The 18871-nt window shown below is 39.6% G+C and overlaps 1 protein-coding gene across 2 annotated transcripts in view; it reads right to left on the reverse strand.

The window, feature by feature from the left end:
- slc35f3 (solute carrier family 35 member F3) overlaps positions 1 to 18871 on the reverse strand; it is a 146659-nt gene that overhangs the window by 3726 nt on the left and 124062 nt on the right. For both annotated transcript variants that reach the window (XM_008124177.3, XM_016999219.2), the window contains 4 exons: positions 11161 to 11380; positions 7936 to 8061; positions 2553 to 2745; positions 1229 to 1318 (listed from right to left, as the gene is read on the reverse strand). In XM_008124177.3, the coding sequence (XP_008122384.1) occupies positions 1229 to 1318; positions 2553 to 2745; positions 7936 to 8061; positions 11161 to 11380 (629 nt within the window). The remainder of the gene's footprint in view (positions 1 to 1228; positions 1319 to 2552; positions 2746 to 7935; positions 8062 to 11160; positions 11381 to 18871) is intronic.

Here is an 18871-nt window from a genome sequence, read left to right on the forward strand (position 1 = left end):
CTCAGATGATGATGGAACCAAAGAAAGGCTCTTAGCCTGAAGATACTAAATATCACTGCACAAATCACGTGATTATAAACTCCAAATGAAGGCATGGAATCTAAAATTGTTCCTCATTTCACCCATCACTACACCCCAATTGCCACTTGAAAGTTAGGGGCATTAAACTGTATGTTTCTGATAAATTTCCTTTCTCCAAAGATGCATTCATTTTGTTTAGAAGAAATGAGAGCAAATATTATTTGATGAAATGGTATTCCTACTTGCTCTGAGAGTGTATGTGAAAGAGAAGAGGCACTGTGCGAAATATGTTAAGGGGAAAAGTCAAATGTTTTCTTCAAACAAATATTAATTTAACCTACCAAAGGTGAAAGTTAGCTCCAGTATATTGCACAATGAAGCCACTAATATTGCTCAGCATGTTTGATCTATCCTACTCAAACAGGACTCTTCTGGTGCATCACACAGAAATTCATAATATAAGTAAATAGTCTAGCTTTCTTTGTAACTAAGAATTAGCTGGACTTGTCCTGAATCATTTTAGGTAATTCAAACCCTTGAGTCAGTTTTGAATAGTGTGCTAACACAAAGATAAATCCTACAGATTATATGTGCCTATCCTAGTTGGGATTAAAATTAGGATATGGGCTCTTATATCTTGTCTAGCTCAAAAACGTGTATATTATTAGATTTACTTTGCATTCATAAATAATTAAAGAAAAGATTTCATTACATAAAGCCTTTGCATAGAGCCCAAAGCAAAGAAACTTCCTTGTTCTCTCTGCATTTAAGAAAGTGGGAACAGTACAGAAGGTTCTGTAATGGGCTCATAGATAATGAGAAAATAATGTTTGAAATAAAAGCACTTTGAAATGCTGTATTTTTAAGTGTATAGAGCAGTGGTTCTCAACCTGTGGGTCCCCAGCTGTTTTGGCCTTCAATTTCCAGAAATCCTAACAGATGGTAAAGTGACTGGGATTTCTGGGGGTTGTAGGCCAAAACACCTGGGGATCCACAGGTAGATAACCACTGGTATAGACCAATGCTGTAGTATTATATAAACTAAGGCAAACTAATTACTATAATGAGTATTATTGTAAACCCTTTATTGTTTAAAATATTATTATTCATCTGTAGGTGTAATGTATATTGATTTATACATTATTAGTAACTTAGTTTCAATATATCCATACATGCCATTTAAATTCAAAAATAAAATATTTCCTACCAGCATTTACAGGTACACTTAGCACAATTCCAAGAGAAATCAAAGTAGGATATGTAACTGCAATCCCAAAATTTAATAAAATATTGAATGCTGCAAAAAAAGAAAAAAAAAATAGAATTAGCACTGCTATGAAACTAAACTATTCATGCAGCACATTCACTCTAAGCAAAAAGGTTTGCTGTCTGCAAGAGGGAAGATTAAAATGTTATTGAAAATCTTCATTGATGCTCATAAAAGAGAGCCAGAATGATGTAGTGGTTAGAGGACTGGACTACAACTCAGGAAACTACAGTTCAAATCTCCACTCAGCCATGGAAACCCAATCTCAAAGGAAAGCAAAGACAGAAAAACAAAAAAGCCCTCTGAACAAATTTTGCCTTAGGGTTACACCTTAAATCAGAAATTATTTGAAAGCACATAATAACAAGTCTACAAATGACTACCAGTCATGATAGCTATGTATATATAACTCCAGGGTTAAAAGCACTTCAATACCTATGAATCAGAACTTGGAAAAATTCCTTTTTGGATAATGATTCATATAATATTCCAGCTAGTATGACCAGTGGCATTGCCAGCTGTAGGATGCCGGGAACTGTATTCCTAAAAACAGTAACTTGTTTAATCTGTTCCCTAGTCATGGGGAAAGAACTATAGGTTTGCCCTCATGTCCTGCCTTGAGGTTCTCTAGAAGTTCCACTATGGGAAATTGGATGTAGGATTTCAATTGGTCTAGTAAGATTTCTCCTTTTAGGGGAAGAGCCTGATTATTGGTGAAAGGCAGGAGTCCTCAAACTTTTTAAGCAGAGGGCCGGTCCACAATCCTTCAGACTGTTGAGGGGCCAAATTATCATTTGAAAAAAAATACAAACGAATTCCTATGCACATTGCATTTGTCTTATTTGTAGTGCAAAACAACAACAACAAAAACAATGAAAGAACAATACAACATTTAAAAATAAAAACAATTTAACCAACATAAACCTAGCAGGATTTCAGTGGGAAGTGTGGGCCTGCTTCTGGCCAATGAGATAGTCAAGTTAATTAGGATTGTTGTTGTGTGCCTTCAAGTCATTTCAGTCTTTGGGTGACTCTCAGTCAAAAACTGAGGGCAGGGGCCAGGTAAATGACCTTGGAGGGCTGCATCCGGCCCAGGGGCCTCAGTGTGGGGCCCCTGGTGAAAGGCATTAGAAATGCTCAGCATTTTAGTTGTTTGGCATCAATGGGTTTGACCTATTATGGCAACTGTCTGGATGACAGACCTATGTAAGTCCCGGTCATCAACCATCTTGCTTATATCTGCTCATGAGCAACATCTACTTACTCAATAATAGGACTGAAAATCCACAAATGCTTCCCCAAGGAATGGCATCGAAAGAGCTCCAGTATTCAACTTTGGTAAAGTAAAGGATGACAGGAATACAGGTAACAAAAAGGATGTTGAAGACAGCCAACACTGACAAAAATAAGGCAGCTTCCCCATATTTAGCACTGCCAAGGAGCAGCTTAAACAAAACCTGCAAGAGAGAAAAAAAAGTTTGGAAATCAAATATTTTTAATCTGTTTAAAACATAATGCATGATATTCCTAAAACAAGCGTATCCCATGCAAAATATATAAATTGAGAAAGAGTGTCAGGGCCCTTCCACACGGTCATATAACCCAAAATACCAAGGCAGAAAATCCCACAATATCTGCTTTGAACTGGGTTATCTGAGTCCACAGTGCCATATATCCCAGATCAAAGCAGATAATGTGAGGTTTTATTCAGCTGTTGGGAAGGGGCCTCAGTTTTGTGCAACAAAGTAGAGGCAAATTAGTCCTTTCTAAGTTCTGTAGTTCAGGAAAATGGCCAAAGAAATCTTAACTTGCCTTAATCAGACTTTTTGCTGTTTTCAAAATGTCCATAATGAAAGAAATATTTTAGAGACAGAAAGACAAAAAAATGTTCTGCAAACAAATGCTAAGCCTCATCTGGGTATAATAGAGGACAAAGAGGTACCATTCTACATTATAATGTTATAATATTGGTTTTGAATGTTATAATAAAATGTCTTATGAACTATTTCATTTATAATCTTAATGAGCAGGACAACTATTCATGTTGTTTCATGATCCAGTAACTACTTCAGTAGCTAATACAATCTCTAACTATGTGGGCTGGTAATCAAACAGGAATAGTTTTCAAACAGATCAAAGCATCCACCATGAATTGTGAATAGACATAGACAGTCAAACTTGTCTTCTTTAAATGCTCTCAATTCTAAATTTTAGCTTTTTGACCATGTTCAGTCTTTTACAATTATTTGCAATAATATTTTTTCATTCAAAGACACCAGATCCTAAGCAGGGTCAGTCCTGGTTAGTAGTTGAATAAGGGACTACCAATGAACACCAGGTGCTGAAGGCTATATTTCTGAGGAACGGACTGGCAAAACCAACTCTATTTCTTGTCTAAGAAAATCCTATGGATTGAGGTCATATGACTTGAGGGTACATATACAAACACTGAAGTCTTAAGTTGCTGCTAACATGCCTTCTGGTAAACATGGATAACACTTTTCCAGTTATTTTGATAGCAGCTCCCACCCAAGTTCATTTCATTTCAGTGAAATGCAAAAATGTAAAAGGTACAGACAAGCTTAGTATCAACTAAAATTAATCCATTTAATGGATGTAATTTTTGTAAAAGCTGACTTAGCAATTTACTATTGATTCAGTGGTCCTTTTTATTTGAAGAAGAAATTAAATTAAAAACTGAGCTTAGAATCCTAGGCATATTTACTCTGAAGAAAATGCTGTTTTGATGGGATTGTTCTGAGTCAATGAGTTGGTGGCTCTTAGCTTCCATTGACATTTAACAAGGCTTGAGTTGTGATTGCCCTTTCACACTGATTTTAATGCTGCCTAAATGCAGCTGAGCAGAGTTTGATGAGTTGTAAGACCAGGGTTTAACACAAGAATATTAACGCTTCTTTCAAAGCCTTTGGAAGTTTTCATAGGGGGCTTTACAGATGTCTCTCAAATGGGCTAACACAGCTGTGGAAAAGCAAATTGCTTTCCAGTGAGGAGGTTAAATTCATTTCACTTTGGTACATTACGTTTCTATAATGAAAATGTCTTCCTCTTTGGTGGGGAATGAAGCAATGACCACTTTCACTGAATATCTACTGACAGGTGCTAACAACCTTTACTCAAAAGCCTATTGCCTATGATAGACCCTAGATTGTAAATGCCAATCTATGTCAACCTCACAAGGTTACTATAGGACACTATTAAGAGTGGAAATGGATTTACTAAAAGCTGATGGGAGGAACTGAAAATTGTTGTGGCTGGATTAGGTGTTTGCATAACTTAGAGCTGGGAATCAGGTGGCTGTCTAGATGCTGATGGTTTGCATGTTCCTACAGCCCTAGTCTCCATAAGTAGTGAGGAATACAGTGAGCTACAGTCCAACATCTGGACAGCTACATGATTTATACCCATAGCACTGTATCTGGCATATCAGATACATATCAGGGCAGTAGGGGGTGGGGTGGGTTAGGAGGAGATGAGGCCATTCCCTAAATAGGAATTATGTCCATATTTCTTTCCTGCCTCCCCAGTACACTGTAAGAACTGTTCTGGCCTCTCTACCATTTAAAATTGAGATTGCATCTCAGTCATTATGACATATTTTATTTTTTGAAACATTAGCATCCATAATAGCTTATTTCCAAAGCAGAACTGTAAACAGGAATAAAGATGCACAAAGGAAAAGTTACCAACTGAAATGTGGGTATTGTTCTATACACTCTATTATAAAGCATTTAATTGGTAGCCATTTACAATGTATAATGACTTCAGTGTTGTACTAGGACTCCATGACATAAGGGTTCAAATACCCAATTTGCCATAGAAATCCACTGGGTGACCTTTGGTAAGTAATACTTAGCCACAGGGAAAGACCACCACATACCACCTCTGAATAAATCCCTGATAGGAGAGCCATAATTTGGAAACACATTGCAGGCACATGACAGCAACCGTAGACTAACCCATTCAGTCCCTGATCTACTGATCTAGAACATGAGTGAATTGTGAATCTATGCACAGTTTGTTTTTGATCACAGCTTGGAAAAGTTACTGGTATGTGTTACAGGCTCCAATCCTTTAGCCTGCATTGCGAGTGGTTATGCTGGATGGAGGATCTGAAAAGTAAAAATTTACATTGATGAGGAACAACCAGTGCTTAGTAGTGCTGGCATTATATTGATATAGAGATATAGATAATATATTTTGAAGACTGCTTATTTACATTGGGGTAATTTGCTGACAAAGCACTGAATGCCACCGTGAAGAACTATCTGCTGTTCTCATGTACTTTTCAGATGACTTGTTTTAGGTCATGAAAGTAAAGCTACTCTTACAGAATATTAATGCACAAATCGGCCTCTTTTTTGTTTTGGCAAAAAGCATGTTTAGTACAGTTGACTGCTCTCAGAAAGGTTGTTGGTGTACTAGAATTCCCTAATCCTTTTCTGAATTTTTTTTCTGCCTTTACACAGTCAATGTATAAAGGCAGAAAACCTTCTACCAGTCTGTTTTATTTTAATTTTCTTGGCAAGATTTTCATTTAATGCAGGGAAGAGGGAAGGCATGTCAGACAAAAGAGGCACTTCTGAAGACAGAACTGGCCTTTATTAATATGTTCATTAGGAGGACGCAGTTTTGGACCAGAAGGTTTCAGCATGAAATGTGAACTTCTGTTTCCTTGACATCCATAAGCAAGCAGCAACAGAAAGACTGGGAATGGGAAAAGGTCAAATGAAAGAGTCAGAGTCTATCAAATGCAAAAGGACATAGAGGTAAGGATTTAAGCTGTCAGCTGGTGGCAGACATTTCTTTTCCACCAAACACAGATGAAAACATCTGTGTGCACACTATTTTTATGTCTCACCTTTTGCTGCAGACAAAAAATAAAATAAAATAAATAAGATACTTTGCTGAAACTGTGACTGAACAGGTACTCAATAGTTATCAGTTCCTACTATTGGTTACTACTGAGTCCATATAGCTTTTGTATCCTGAACAAATACAGTTATTACATTCTTTGAGATACAAGTAAAGAGATCCCAATGAATAGTACATACATACCTAGTCCTACATGTTAAGAGAACTTGTATAAAATATGGCTCTTTTTATTGGAGCAGATTGTTTAGGTAGAATTTCTGTCCTTTTTACTGTTTCAATTTTTAAATGGTTTTATTACTTCTGGTTGAGAAACTCATAAAATATGGCTAAGGAATTTGTACAAAAAGAGCAAAATCCAGACAGTAACTGTAAAGGCTTATGAATTGCTGTGGTTTTGTGCCTTTGAGACATTACTCACTTCTGCCAATGGTAAGGCTAATCTATCATGGGCTTTTCAGAGGTTGTTTGCTGTTGCCTTCCTCGGAAACTGAGACAGAATGGTTTGCATAAGGCCACCCAGTAGTTTCTATGGCTGAGTGGGGATTCGAACCCCATCTCCCAGTCCAACACTCAAACTATTACACCCCTGACACTCTAATACTAATTCTTAAAAAAAAAACCTCTCCACAACCTGGGGTTTATTTTTGAACAGCCATAGCAGCCCCCCTCATTCATCATCTTCTCTTTTTCCCAAAGAGGAGTCAATAATGTAGAACATCATAGACAGAATGGTTAAGGAAATATTTTTCTGTCATATTTCTTTTTCCTCCTAAATCCATTGGGCAGCTGGCTACACTGTCATATAAAATCCAGATTATCTGCTTTGAACTGAATTATATGACAGTGTGGACTCATATAATCCGGTTCAAAACAGATAATCTGGATTATCTGCTTTGACAGTGCAGATCTGGTCACAGATGAGCAGCCGATGAAGAGGTCCCACTTCCAGCATGCATCTATAGCAAATATTTCCCAAAACTTGAAAACAGTGAACTGTGATAACTCACAAATAAAATGGAGAATAATGTAAGATGCTTTTTTTTTTTACAAGTATCCTGTCTCGTTTGTGAATTTTCCCAAGAAATCCAGGTGGCAATATTTTAAATTTGTGATTGCTCCATGTACGGTCAACCTTTCTTCCATTTGGTTGTTGTTATTGCTGTTTTCCTTCAAGTTATTTGCAACTTATTGATACCATAACATGACCCCATCACAGAATTTTCTTGGCAAGATTTGTTTAGAGAGAATTTGCCTTTGTCTTCCTCTAAAACTGAGAGAATGTGACTTTCCCAAGGTCATCCAGTGGGTTGCCATGGTCAAATGGGAATTGGAACCCTAATTTCCAAAGTCATAGTCCAACAATGAAATCACTACACCAGGATGACTCTCCAGTTTGCCACTATCCAGTTTCCCCTTCCTTTTCATCTATATCAAATGAAAAGCTGAAACCGCTACACAATGCTTTTGTTGGGTAATGCTAGGAGCCATCAATCTGAAGTACGCAGACCTCTGCAGGATGTGGCCCTCTATACTTCTGTCAGCATTTCTTCTTGCAGTAATTACTATGGTGCCATTTGTAGTGCATTATAAGATGTGGCATCAAATGTAATGGCATCTGTTACTGAATAGAAGTTTTGTGTAAAACATAGAGAAGATGTGGACTCCCTATTGGAAGAACTGAAGTGAAGATATTCTAGAACTCCTTGGGAGCACAAAAGGCTGGTGTGGCCCCTGCAATACTTGACTGTACTTACTTTGTAGAGAGCTGACATCGAGGCAGATCCCACAACAAGCGCTATTCCAATAACTGAATGACTGTGGAAGCCATCAGCATAAGTCATCATGACTATTCCTGCAATAGCAAGTATAGCAGCCACAATCTGTTTGGATACAGAAAAGCAATGTGTTAGGGTTTTTTTTTTTTTAAGATTGAAAGAAATACTTGAACACACTGTAATGTAATACAGTAGAGTCTCACTTATCCAGCACTCACTTATCCAACGTTCTGGATTATCCAACGCATTTTTGTAGTCAATGTTTTCAATACATCGTGATATTTTGGTGCTAAATTCGTAAATACAGTAATTACTACATAGCATTACTGTGTATTGAACTACTTTTCTGTCAAATTTGTTGTTAAACATTTGTAAATGTTTAATTTGTAAAATCATAACCTAATTTGATGTGTTTATAAGTTTTTCCTTAATCCCTCCTTGTTATCAAACATATTCGCTTATCCAACGTTCTGCTGGCCCGTTTATGTTGGATAAGTGAGACTCTACTGTACTTGAAACACACTGTAACCAATGGCATAACTAAAAGTCAACTTACTATGTTCTTATTTTGAAGAAAAAAAGACAAACAGACACACCTACTCCCTGCCTCACTGAATAAAAATATTATAAATGCCATACTTAAACCAAGAACCAAAACAAAATATGTAATATCTGAATAGGATTGTAAGGATGCAGCTATACTGTAGATTTAATGCAATTTGACACCACTGTAAGTGCCATGGCATCATGTTATAGGATCAAAAGATTTGTAATTTTGCCAGGTCTCTATCATTCTCTTGATAATTCACCATACGACAAGTCCCAGGATTCCATAGCATTGAGCCATGGCAGTTAAGGGGGTATAACACTTCATCTACAGTGTAGATCCAGGCTGAGACTCAGGGCCCTTCCACACAGCCACATAACCCAGAATAACAAGCCAGAAAATTCCACAAAATCTGCTTTGAACTGGGTTATCTGAGTCCACACTGCTATATATTCCAGTTCAAAGCAGAAAATGTGGGATTTTATTCAGCTGTGTGGAAAGGGCCTCAGTCAGATTTAGCTATGTGTTGGCAAGTAACAATCATCAATTCATTCAATGGATCTAGTCTGTCTTGAGCTAAGCCTAGAGGTGTTCAATGCTTTAAATACAGAATGTACACTTTGAATGTGAGCAATAGCCTACGTCATTGCAAGATTTTGCCACTGACTCAGGGAAAGTCTGAACTAAGGTTGTCTTTGAGAAAAAAAGAGCTAATCCAGCTTTACAATGGCTGCTATAGCTTTCAATCAATCACAATTGGCACCATAATCCCAACAGACTTCAAGGAAACCTGGTTGCAAAAAGTGTAGCTTACAGCTAAAAAGGTCTCCTACTCAAACACTTTGCCTGCTTAGGGAAACAGTGTGCCTTTTCTGTTTACATTTAGCACATATATGACAGTTCCTTGGGAGACAGCCTGAGCTATCATTGGTGCCTCTCGTCTTAACTGAATGCTCAACAGACCACAGAGCATCCCCATGAAATGTGAACTTAATACACTGAGCAGCTTTTTTTCTTCTGTAACCATAAACATTCAGTGTGTATTGATTTCTACAGTATGATGATATCCACTTTTCCTTAGGTGGGATTGTTTGAGAACTATGGATTTTCTGACAATTCAGTTTCTCTTAGTCTACACTGGAAAATAAGCAGAAAATAGAAACTAGAATTCATCATTAGAATCTCTGTCCTAAACTAGTGGCTGAACAACAAAATGTTGAAAAAGGTTTATTTAGTTTGGTTCTCTGGAAAATAATTTTCTCATGGGACTAGGGAAGTCAATTGCTCTACTAATCTTAAGTTCTTCGAAAAGTTCCCTAGAATTACTTGTCAGAATATATTGAAAGACACAGACCTGAATCTATACAGACTTTTAGTTGGGAGCTCTTGGGACTCAAATTTCCACCTTTCTTTTTCTAAGACTTTTGAGATCTGGAAAATAATGCATTTAAAGAATAACAACTGGTCTGTGTGTGGAAAAATGGAAAATAGAGTAATGTGTATTTGTGGGAAATGCTATCATCCAACATTCATGTGTGCCGATTGTGGAGACTTGAATCTTGACACACCAGTTGTATATTACACTACAGTTTCCTCATATATAGCCAACTATTTTACAATACTGTACCAGCTGTCTATTTTTGCTTAGATTTAGTCTTTTTCACTGCTGTGTCCTGCATTATTATCAGCTGTAGTTTTATTGGTTCTGATGTAAGCTGCCATGAGTTCAACAATCATGAAAAGCGAAAGCATCTGTTGCTATAAGCTTTCCTGTCCCTCACCCTATGTAATGCAATCCCTAGATCACGGTAGTTAGAAATATTTCTTCTCCTGATCTCTTCCCTACAAACCTTCCCTACAAACTAATTCTTGAGGACTTCCCAGACCTTCAGAGCAGGGGTTTGGAGGATGCACTTAGGACTAGAGGCTGCAATTGGGACGGAAATTGCTTCCTATCCCTATTCTATTGATAGATACATTTTCTCCAGAAGATATTGCACTGATTTGGATCATTCTATGTTAGAATATACAAAATAATATAAATCGGAAGATAGACAGAAAAATTAACTAATTTTTAGAATTAAAAAATTGTAGCAATGTCTACAGGGATAGAGGAAAATGGGGCACATGAGCCAAATGCAGCTCAGAGACATTCCCTCCTGCCTCTCCTGCCTCCCAAAGAGCTCCCCACTTTTGGTATTATTTTTGAGAAACTTTCACACCCAGAAATCACACCACAAACCTACCATTTCTAGCCTTCCTCTCTACAAACCTCTACAATTCCAAATACCCATTTATTTAATTGTGTTTTAACCCAGAATCAGATTGAATGAAGACTGGAAATGAGCTCGAAAACCAAGATATGTCTGTCATCAGAAGCAGGTACAGTTCACTGAAGTGTTGGAGAACATTGACCCTCCCCCCAGATGATACACAATTTCCCACCTTTTTATGGTAAACCTCAATGACAATATTGGGAAATACATTAATTTGGAAACAAGCCTTCATAGTTTTTAGAAATGAGACTGAAAATGCTACTTAAACTTAAATACTGTGTATTATAACAATACCTTTCCATAGAGCTGCAGTTGAAAACATTAAAATATGAGATGAGGAATAGTGATACTGATTGAACAAAGAGATAGTTAATCACTTACCCTCACTCCCATGAATCTGTCCCTGAGAACAATCCATGAAAGCAAGAACACAAAAGCTTTGTTGCAGCAGAACAACACGGAGACATCCGTAGTGTTTATTTTTTTTATTGCATGTAAGTACAGGTAGTTTGTGAGTATCCAAAGTACACCGAATGGTGCTGCCTTGGTAAAAAATGCCTTCAATGTCAAGCCATTGTCTCCAAAAAACTGGCAACATTCCCTAAACCAAAAGGAAAAAAGATGTTAGTCGCTGTAGGAATCATAGTAAGTAACAGAAGAGTCCTGAAAGACAATTACATTTGTTATCATCTATACTCCAGCTACTCCAATGTGGAACCTAATCAAGATGTAATCGATACTGCTTTACACATCTAAAAAGTAATATGTTAATTTGTAAGATTGCAGAGCTAAAACCAGTACTGAATAATAAAATATAGTAGTGGTCTAATAAAGCATAAGGGTAAAAGGTAATACCAAATCTCTTCCAATTCCTTCAGAACCCCAATAAAGTAACAGTTTCATAGTAAACATATTAGAAATGCATTGCAAAGTCTCTGGAAGAATACATGTGGACTTCACTTAGTTCTGCTTTGTTCTGTAAGTGCAACAACAGCTATTAGGTGAGATGAGGTTTCAAGAATGCAGGAACAAACAGTTCAGATGCTGAAGAAACAATTACATCATTGTCACTGAACTGAATAAGTACCAGATTTGTCCAATATCCTCTTCTAGAATCTCCTGGTTATTGTTGCTTAGAATCTTGGTGATACAAGCCAAATTCGGTTAAGTGCATAGAAATGAACTTGTCACAAAAGTACACATTAGATAATACTTAGGCAGCAGCTCACTAAAAGGAAATTATATTCTACAATTAACTAAGAATATTGCAAAGAATCTTTACACCGAGTTCATGGCTGTGTTAGCTGGGAATATTGTTATGCATACTTTGATTTATGTGATAAGGTGAGTGTCTTTAGGAGAAAATAAAGGTATACCCAAAGTTATCAACAAATGGATTCTTCTTAGCATTTGCCTATTTATTTTTTTAAAAATCCATTAATAGCTTGAACTGACCACAACATTCAGTTTGGATGGTGAGGATCAATCCGAACATTAAGAAGAATGCGCCTTCTTTGTGGTTAACACATTTTCAAACTCACAACAGCATTTTATTGTGCTACATCAACCATGTTTGGGAATTAAGCATATGTTCCCCTACTAATGACTAGCCAAGTTCACTAAATACAAGATATATGCAACTGAGGGCAATATCCTCCTGTGACAAACAGACTTCTTTCACCTTCTTTCACTAGAAGCATCTCTTCTAAATTTATTGTCCAATTTGATTATTCTGGATTTGTAAAAGAGATCATTTTGGCTCATACCCATTTGGAGACTGCCTGTTTTGTGACAATCTTTCAATATCTCCAGAAATAAACAAGAAGATGAGCACTTCTATGTTCTTCAAAACTGAATGAAATTAGGGAAAAAGGGAGGGGAGCCTCTTATGAGGGAATTTTCCCTACCAAATTTCAAATAACGAAGTGTTTGAATGGGAGTTGCAGGACACTTCTTTACATTTTTAAAAAGGAGAACTACCAAAAAATGTTTATTTCTTGGAAGGACTGATTGAAATGTGCAGGGTTATTTTCCCCTTGTGAGCCTATCACGCCTGGTAAGTTTCAAAAGAACCGATGAACTGTTTGGAGTTACAAAAGAAGGAAGAGGAGACATATTTATCCAATATTAAAGACGTGTGCAATGAAAAGTCTTATGAGAAATCTCACCATTAATCCTATTTGACACACAACATGGTGGGAAATTGCCCCATAGAATAAATGTTTTAAATGATTGAACCTATAGAATACCTACTCAGCCAATCCAAAACTAAGGGAAAACACAAAGCAAAATGATTACAGAATCTGTTTTTGGAGTGAGTGACCACTCTTTTTAAAAGAAAGATACAAAACTCATTCAAATTCCTGAGCACTTTAGAAATCGATTCTGCCTTTAAAAGAACAAATCTTTTTGGCATTAATGTGTTACATTTAAGAATTGACAAATGGTTAAAAATCAATATATTTCAGAAAACCTGTAGAGTAATTTCCAAGAGGGTAAGTAGTTCTTTAAATGTGTTGCCAATTTTTTGTGGCCCCCAACATTGAGCTAATTTAGTATTTATACTACTCCATTTAGTATTGGGATTCATAGTTTAAGATGCACTGCTCAGAGGCATTTTTTAATGGTGTGTAAAGGATTGTGCTAGTAGAAGTAGTTTTGCCAGGAGATGCCCTCCACTGGATTTCGGCCATTGTGTCTTGTCATTTGTTGCTATGAGCCTTTAAGTGAATCCAAGAGTTTTTTTTTTTTTTGGGGGGGGGGAGCATATATAAAGAAACAGTATCATTTAGATCCAGAAGTTCTCAAAAACGAGTTCAAGATAAAATTGAGCAAAAGTCTGAACCATAGTTGGGTTATTAAAACACACATACACAACTATGAACATCCCTTGGAATGCTATCAAATCCATTATTACAAAAAGGAAGGAACAGGGCTGCAACTCTGGCTAGAGAAGTTTATTAACCAAAACTTAGGGGTATGGTAAGAAGAACATTAGAGAAATAACAGAAAGGCTAATGGCAACCCTGAAAGCATTCAGGAAATCTGCAACTGAGATGGCAGATGTTCAACAAAGATGGGTTTTTACAGAAAAGTGATCATAAAACACTGTTGAAATAAACTTACAACAAATCATTTAAAATGTATTAAAAGTCATGTGGGGAACTGGCATGGTGCAGTGGTTTGAGTGTTGGATTATCATTCAGGAGATGCGAGATTCAAATCTTCATTTGGCCATAAAACTCAGAGGAGTGAAATTGGGCAGATCATACTTTTTCAGTCTCAAAGGAAGGCAAATACAACTTCTGAACAAAGCTTGCCAAGAAAGCTCTATGATAGGCTCACCTTAGGGTTTCCATAAGTCAAAACATACTTGAAGGTACACAACAACCTCATTCAAACTATTCACACAACATGGACACTGGCTTCATCAGGATATGTGATCCATAATAATAAATTGATCTGAAGAAGAACTCAAACCAAATTACATTGTGGAAGGCATCCATCTTTTGGAATATGCTTATACTGTCTACAGGACACTATAGGGTCATCTAAATCTTTGCCAGTGCAGGAATCCACAGCTAAAGCAACATCAGTTTTGATCAGAAATCTTCAAAGAAGGTTTTAGATCAATTCTCATTTGGTAATAGATGAAGAAAGCAAGAATAGATGCATGCTGGCTGGTAAAGGTAAAAGTTTTCCCCTGACATTAAGTCTAGTCATGTCCGACTCTGGGGGTTGGTCCTCGTTGTCACGACCCAGGCTACAGAGCACCAATAACCATACGCAGAGGCCAGATTCTATCTAATATCTTTATTAAGGAAATATATAAAGTTAATAAAAGCAAATGTAAAAGTTAGTCCAGAAGCAGACCTTTCAGGAAAGGTCAAAATTAGTCCAAAGAAACAATGTCCAATATGAAATATTAAGGTCCAAAGTTGTAATCCAATAACCGAAACACTCACTTTGCCAGGCAAAGTGAGGGGAGATGACAAGGTCCTTTAGTCCATGAACTTGAGCAAGGCTAGGAATTAACTTGATACTTGAAAACAAGGCTTGAATCGTGGCACAAGGTAACAAGGAACAAGAACAAGATCCGTGGAATTACTTGGTAAAATCCGTGAAACAAGGCAAGGTTTAGTCCTGAAAGGCGAGGCAAGGTCCGTAGGTAAACAAGGCTGGGAAACAGGAGCGAAGGCTTGAAAACAAGAACAAGGCTTGAACAGGAACGAGGCTTGGATCGGAGCGCGCTGTCCAGACACAACTCGCTCCGGAGGCTGACGAATTGACTCCGCAAAGTTACTCCGCGGGTAAAACACCTATATAGAGTCTAACTTTCCCGCCGAGAGCAGTTCTCTGGGAACCAGAAACGAAAGCTAATCTCTGAGACCAGATGTTTGACTCCTTAAAGATTCTCATGGAAAGCAGGCTTAATTGGCTAAATTCTTAGCAATTATTCTAGCACTCCTGCGCGAGGCCGCTTCCAAACCTCTCTGTTGTTTACAAAACTCATGGCGAGAAAACACAGGAGATGTAGCCTCAGTGTTTGTTTGACATACTTCTGGAACATAACCCTCTTGCAGGTGCAAGGTTCCCAGATCTGGCTGGGAAGAATCTGTCTGGGAAGAATCCAGTTCTGACTGGGAAGGTAAAAAACCCAAGTTTTCTTCTTCATCAGGCATCACAATGTCATGAGCAGGACTACAAGGCCCATGAGTCATCACACTATCCCCCTCCTCAAGCCCCCTCCCAAACTGGGACTCTCTCCCCGAGGCGCGAGGTCGTGGCTTGGCGGGATAGGTCTGATGAAAGCGACGGGTTAGATCAGGAGCATGGACTGTGGAGGCGTCTTCCCAAGAGCGTTCCTCAGGGCCAAAACCCACCCAGTCAATGAGATATTGCAGGCGGCGGCGGTGAAAGCGAGAATCCAAAATGTCCTGAACCTCGAACTCGTCCTCCCCATCTACCAAAATAGGGACGGGGGCCGGCCGGTCTACATCTGGCCGCACACCATCCGCCGGAAGGAGCAGGGAGCGGTGAAACACTGGGTGAATGCGCATTGAACGCGGAAGTTGGAGTTTGAAAGTCACGGGGTTTAATTGCGCCACCACTGGATAGGGGCCAATGAAACGGGCATCTAACTTCCGGCAAGGGCGATGGGAGGGCAAAAAGCGAGTGGACAGAAAAACCCGATCTCCTACCTTGATTTCGGGGCCCGGCTGGCGATGTTTGTCCGCGTGACGTTTATAGTCCTCCTTGGCTTGTTCCAGTTGCTGGAGCAAAAGTTGTTGCACCGCTGTGAGTTCCTGCAGCCAATCTTCTGCTGCGGGAACTTCTGAAGTTTCAATGACGGGGGGAAAGAAACGTGGATGGAAGCCGTAGTTTGCAAAGAACGGCGTTTCTTTTGTAGAAGCCTGGACTCCATTGTTGTAGGCAAACTCCGACAGTGGTAACAGAGAAGCCCAATTGTCCTGTTGGTAGTTTACATAACAGCGAAGGTACTGTTCCAAAGTGGCATTGGTGCGCTCCGTTTGCCCATCCGTTTGGGGATGATGAGCTGAAGATAAACGAGAGTCTATGCCCAATAGTTTTTGTAGTGCCTTCCAGAAACGAGAGGTGAATTGGGATCCACGGTCTGTGACCAAACTCTTGGGCAATCCATGTAGTCTGAAAACATGTTGGAGGAATAAATCTGCAGTCTCTTGGGCCGTGGGAAGGCCTTCACAGGGAATGAAATGGGCTAACTTGGTGAAAAGGTCCACCACCACTAGGATCGTGGTGAATCCACAAGAAGGTGGTAAGTCAGTGATAAAATCCGCAGAAATTATTTCCCATGGGCGAGATGGGGTAGGAAGGGGGTGTAGAAGCCCTGAGGGCTTCTCCCTTCTTATCTTGGAGCGCTGGCATACTGGGCAGGTGTTGACATATTTTTCCACATCCTTGCGGATCTTGGGCCACCAGAAATCTCTTAGGATCAGATGCATGGTTTTAAATAGTCCGAAATGCCCTGCTGGTTTGCAGTCATGACACAGACGAAGTGCTTTTTCCCTGCCCGGTCCGGGTGGGATATAAACATGATTTCTATAGCAAAGCAGTCCATCTTTAAGCGAAAAGGGAAAATGCAGACCTTGACGAAGTTGGTCCTGCGCCCAGGCATCTGCTAGCTGACTAGCCCTGATTTCTTGAGCACAGATGGGTCCTGGAGTAGAGGGAGTTGAATCAATGGGTGTGGATTTGGTGTTCCCCACTGTGAGCGTGGCAAAGTTCTCGGGTTGAAGTAGTTGGGATTCAAAGGTCTCCTTGCGTCCTGCAGCGTATTCCGGTTTACGTGACAGGGCGTCTGCTTGCTTGGTTTGGGCTGGGGTCACATAATGAATCTGGAAGTTGAAACGTTCAAAGAATAAAGCCCAACGTTGCTGCCTCTGATTTAGCTTGCGGGCAGTTCTTAGATGTTCTAGATTCCGATGATCAGTGTGGACTTCAATGGGAAATTTGGCCCCTTCTAGCCAATGTCTCCAAGTTTCAAAAGCTGCCTTTATGGCTAATAGTTCTTTTTCCCAAATGGTATAGTTCTTCTCTGGTGCGGTTAGTTGACGAGAATAATAGGCACAAGGATGAAGGTGATCTCCCACCGGTTGTAGGAGCACAGCCCCAATTGCCACATCAGAGGCGTCCGCTTGCACCACAAAAAGGGTTTCAGGATCTGGATGCTGAAGGATTGGCTGGGATGTGAATAATTTCTTTAGTTGCTGGAACCCTTTTTCTGCTTGATCAGTCCAGCGGAAGGGCTGTTTCCCACGGATGCAGCTGGTGATTGGGTCAGACCAGCGGGCAAAATCTGGAATGAACTTGCGGTAATAGTTCGCGAACCCCAAGAATCGCTGCACCTCTTTCTTGTTGGTTGGCGCCCGCCATTCCAATACTGCTGAAACTTTTGCCGGGTCCATGGAGAGCCCTAGAGGCGAGATGCGGTACCCCAGGAAATCTACCTCTTGTAGATCAAAAGCGCATTTTTCCAGCTTGGCATAAAGTCCATGATCCCGCAATCGTTGTAACACCATTTTAACGTGGTTCTCATGTTCTGATTGTGATCTAGAAAACACCAAAAAATCGTCCAGGTAGATGATCAAGAACCGATCTAGATAGTCCTGAAAAATGTCATTGACAAAATGCTGGAACGTTGCGGGAGCTCCGCATAAACCATAATTCATAACTCGGGACTCGAATAATCCGAATTTAGTCTGGAAGGCGGTCTTCCACTCGTCCCCTTCTCGGATGCGAACTAGATTATAAGCCCCCCGTAGGTCCAGCTTGGTGTAGACCTTGGCTCCTCGAAGTCGGTCTAGTAGATCCGAGATTAAGGGCAGGGGATAGCTGTTCCGCTTAGTGATATTGTTCAATGCTCTGTAGTCCACCACCAAGCGTAATTCCCCTGACTTCTTCTTCACAAACATCACTGGGGAGGCGGCTGGGGATTGAGAGGGTCTGATGAATCCCTTGCGAAGGTTTGTCTCTATGAATTCCCTGAGAGCTTCTTGCTCTGGTTCAGTCAGGGAGTAGAGATGCCCTCGCGGGATTGGGGCCCCCTCCACCAAGTCAATGGCACAGTCATAAGGTCTATGTGGGGGTAATTTTTCGGCTTCTTTTTCATTGAATACATCCCAATACTCGGAGTACTTCTTTGGCAAGGTGATAATGGGCTCGGTGTCTGTGGCATGGCAGACCTTGGCTACGAGGCAATGGTTTTGGCAGTACTTTGAAGCAAACTGCAGTTCTCTGTTGGACCAGGAGATGCTTGGGTCGTGAAGTGTCAGCCATGGAATCCCCAAAATCACAGGGAAATGGGGAACCTCAGTAACAAAGAAGGAAATCTCTTCCATATGTTCCCTTATCCACATCCTGGTGGGTTCCGACCACTGGCTTACGGGGCCCGTCTTGAGAGGGCGGCCATCGATGGCTTGCACCACACGGGCATTCTTGAAGTCATGATATTGTAATCCCAGAGAGTCGGCATACTCTCTATCAATGAAATTGTTGGTAGCTCCTGAGTCTATCATGGCGTGGATCATGACGGGTCCCTTTTTTGCTGACC

The sequence above is a fragment of the Anolis carolinensis genome, chromosome 1 (genome assembly GCF_035594765.1).
Source record: "Anolis carolinensis isolate JA03-04 chromosome 1, rAnoCar3.1.pri, whole genome shotgun sequence".
NCBI lineage: Eukaryota > Metazoa > Chordata > Lepidosauria > Squamata > Dactyloidae > Anolis > Anolis carolinensis.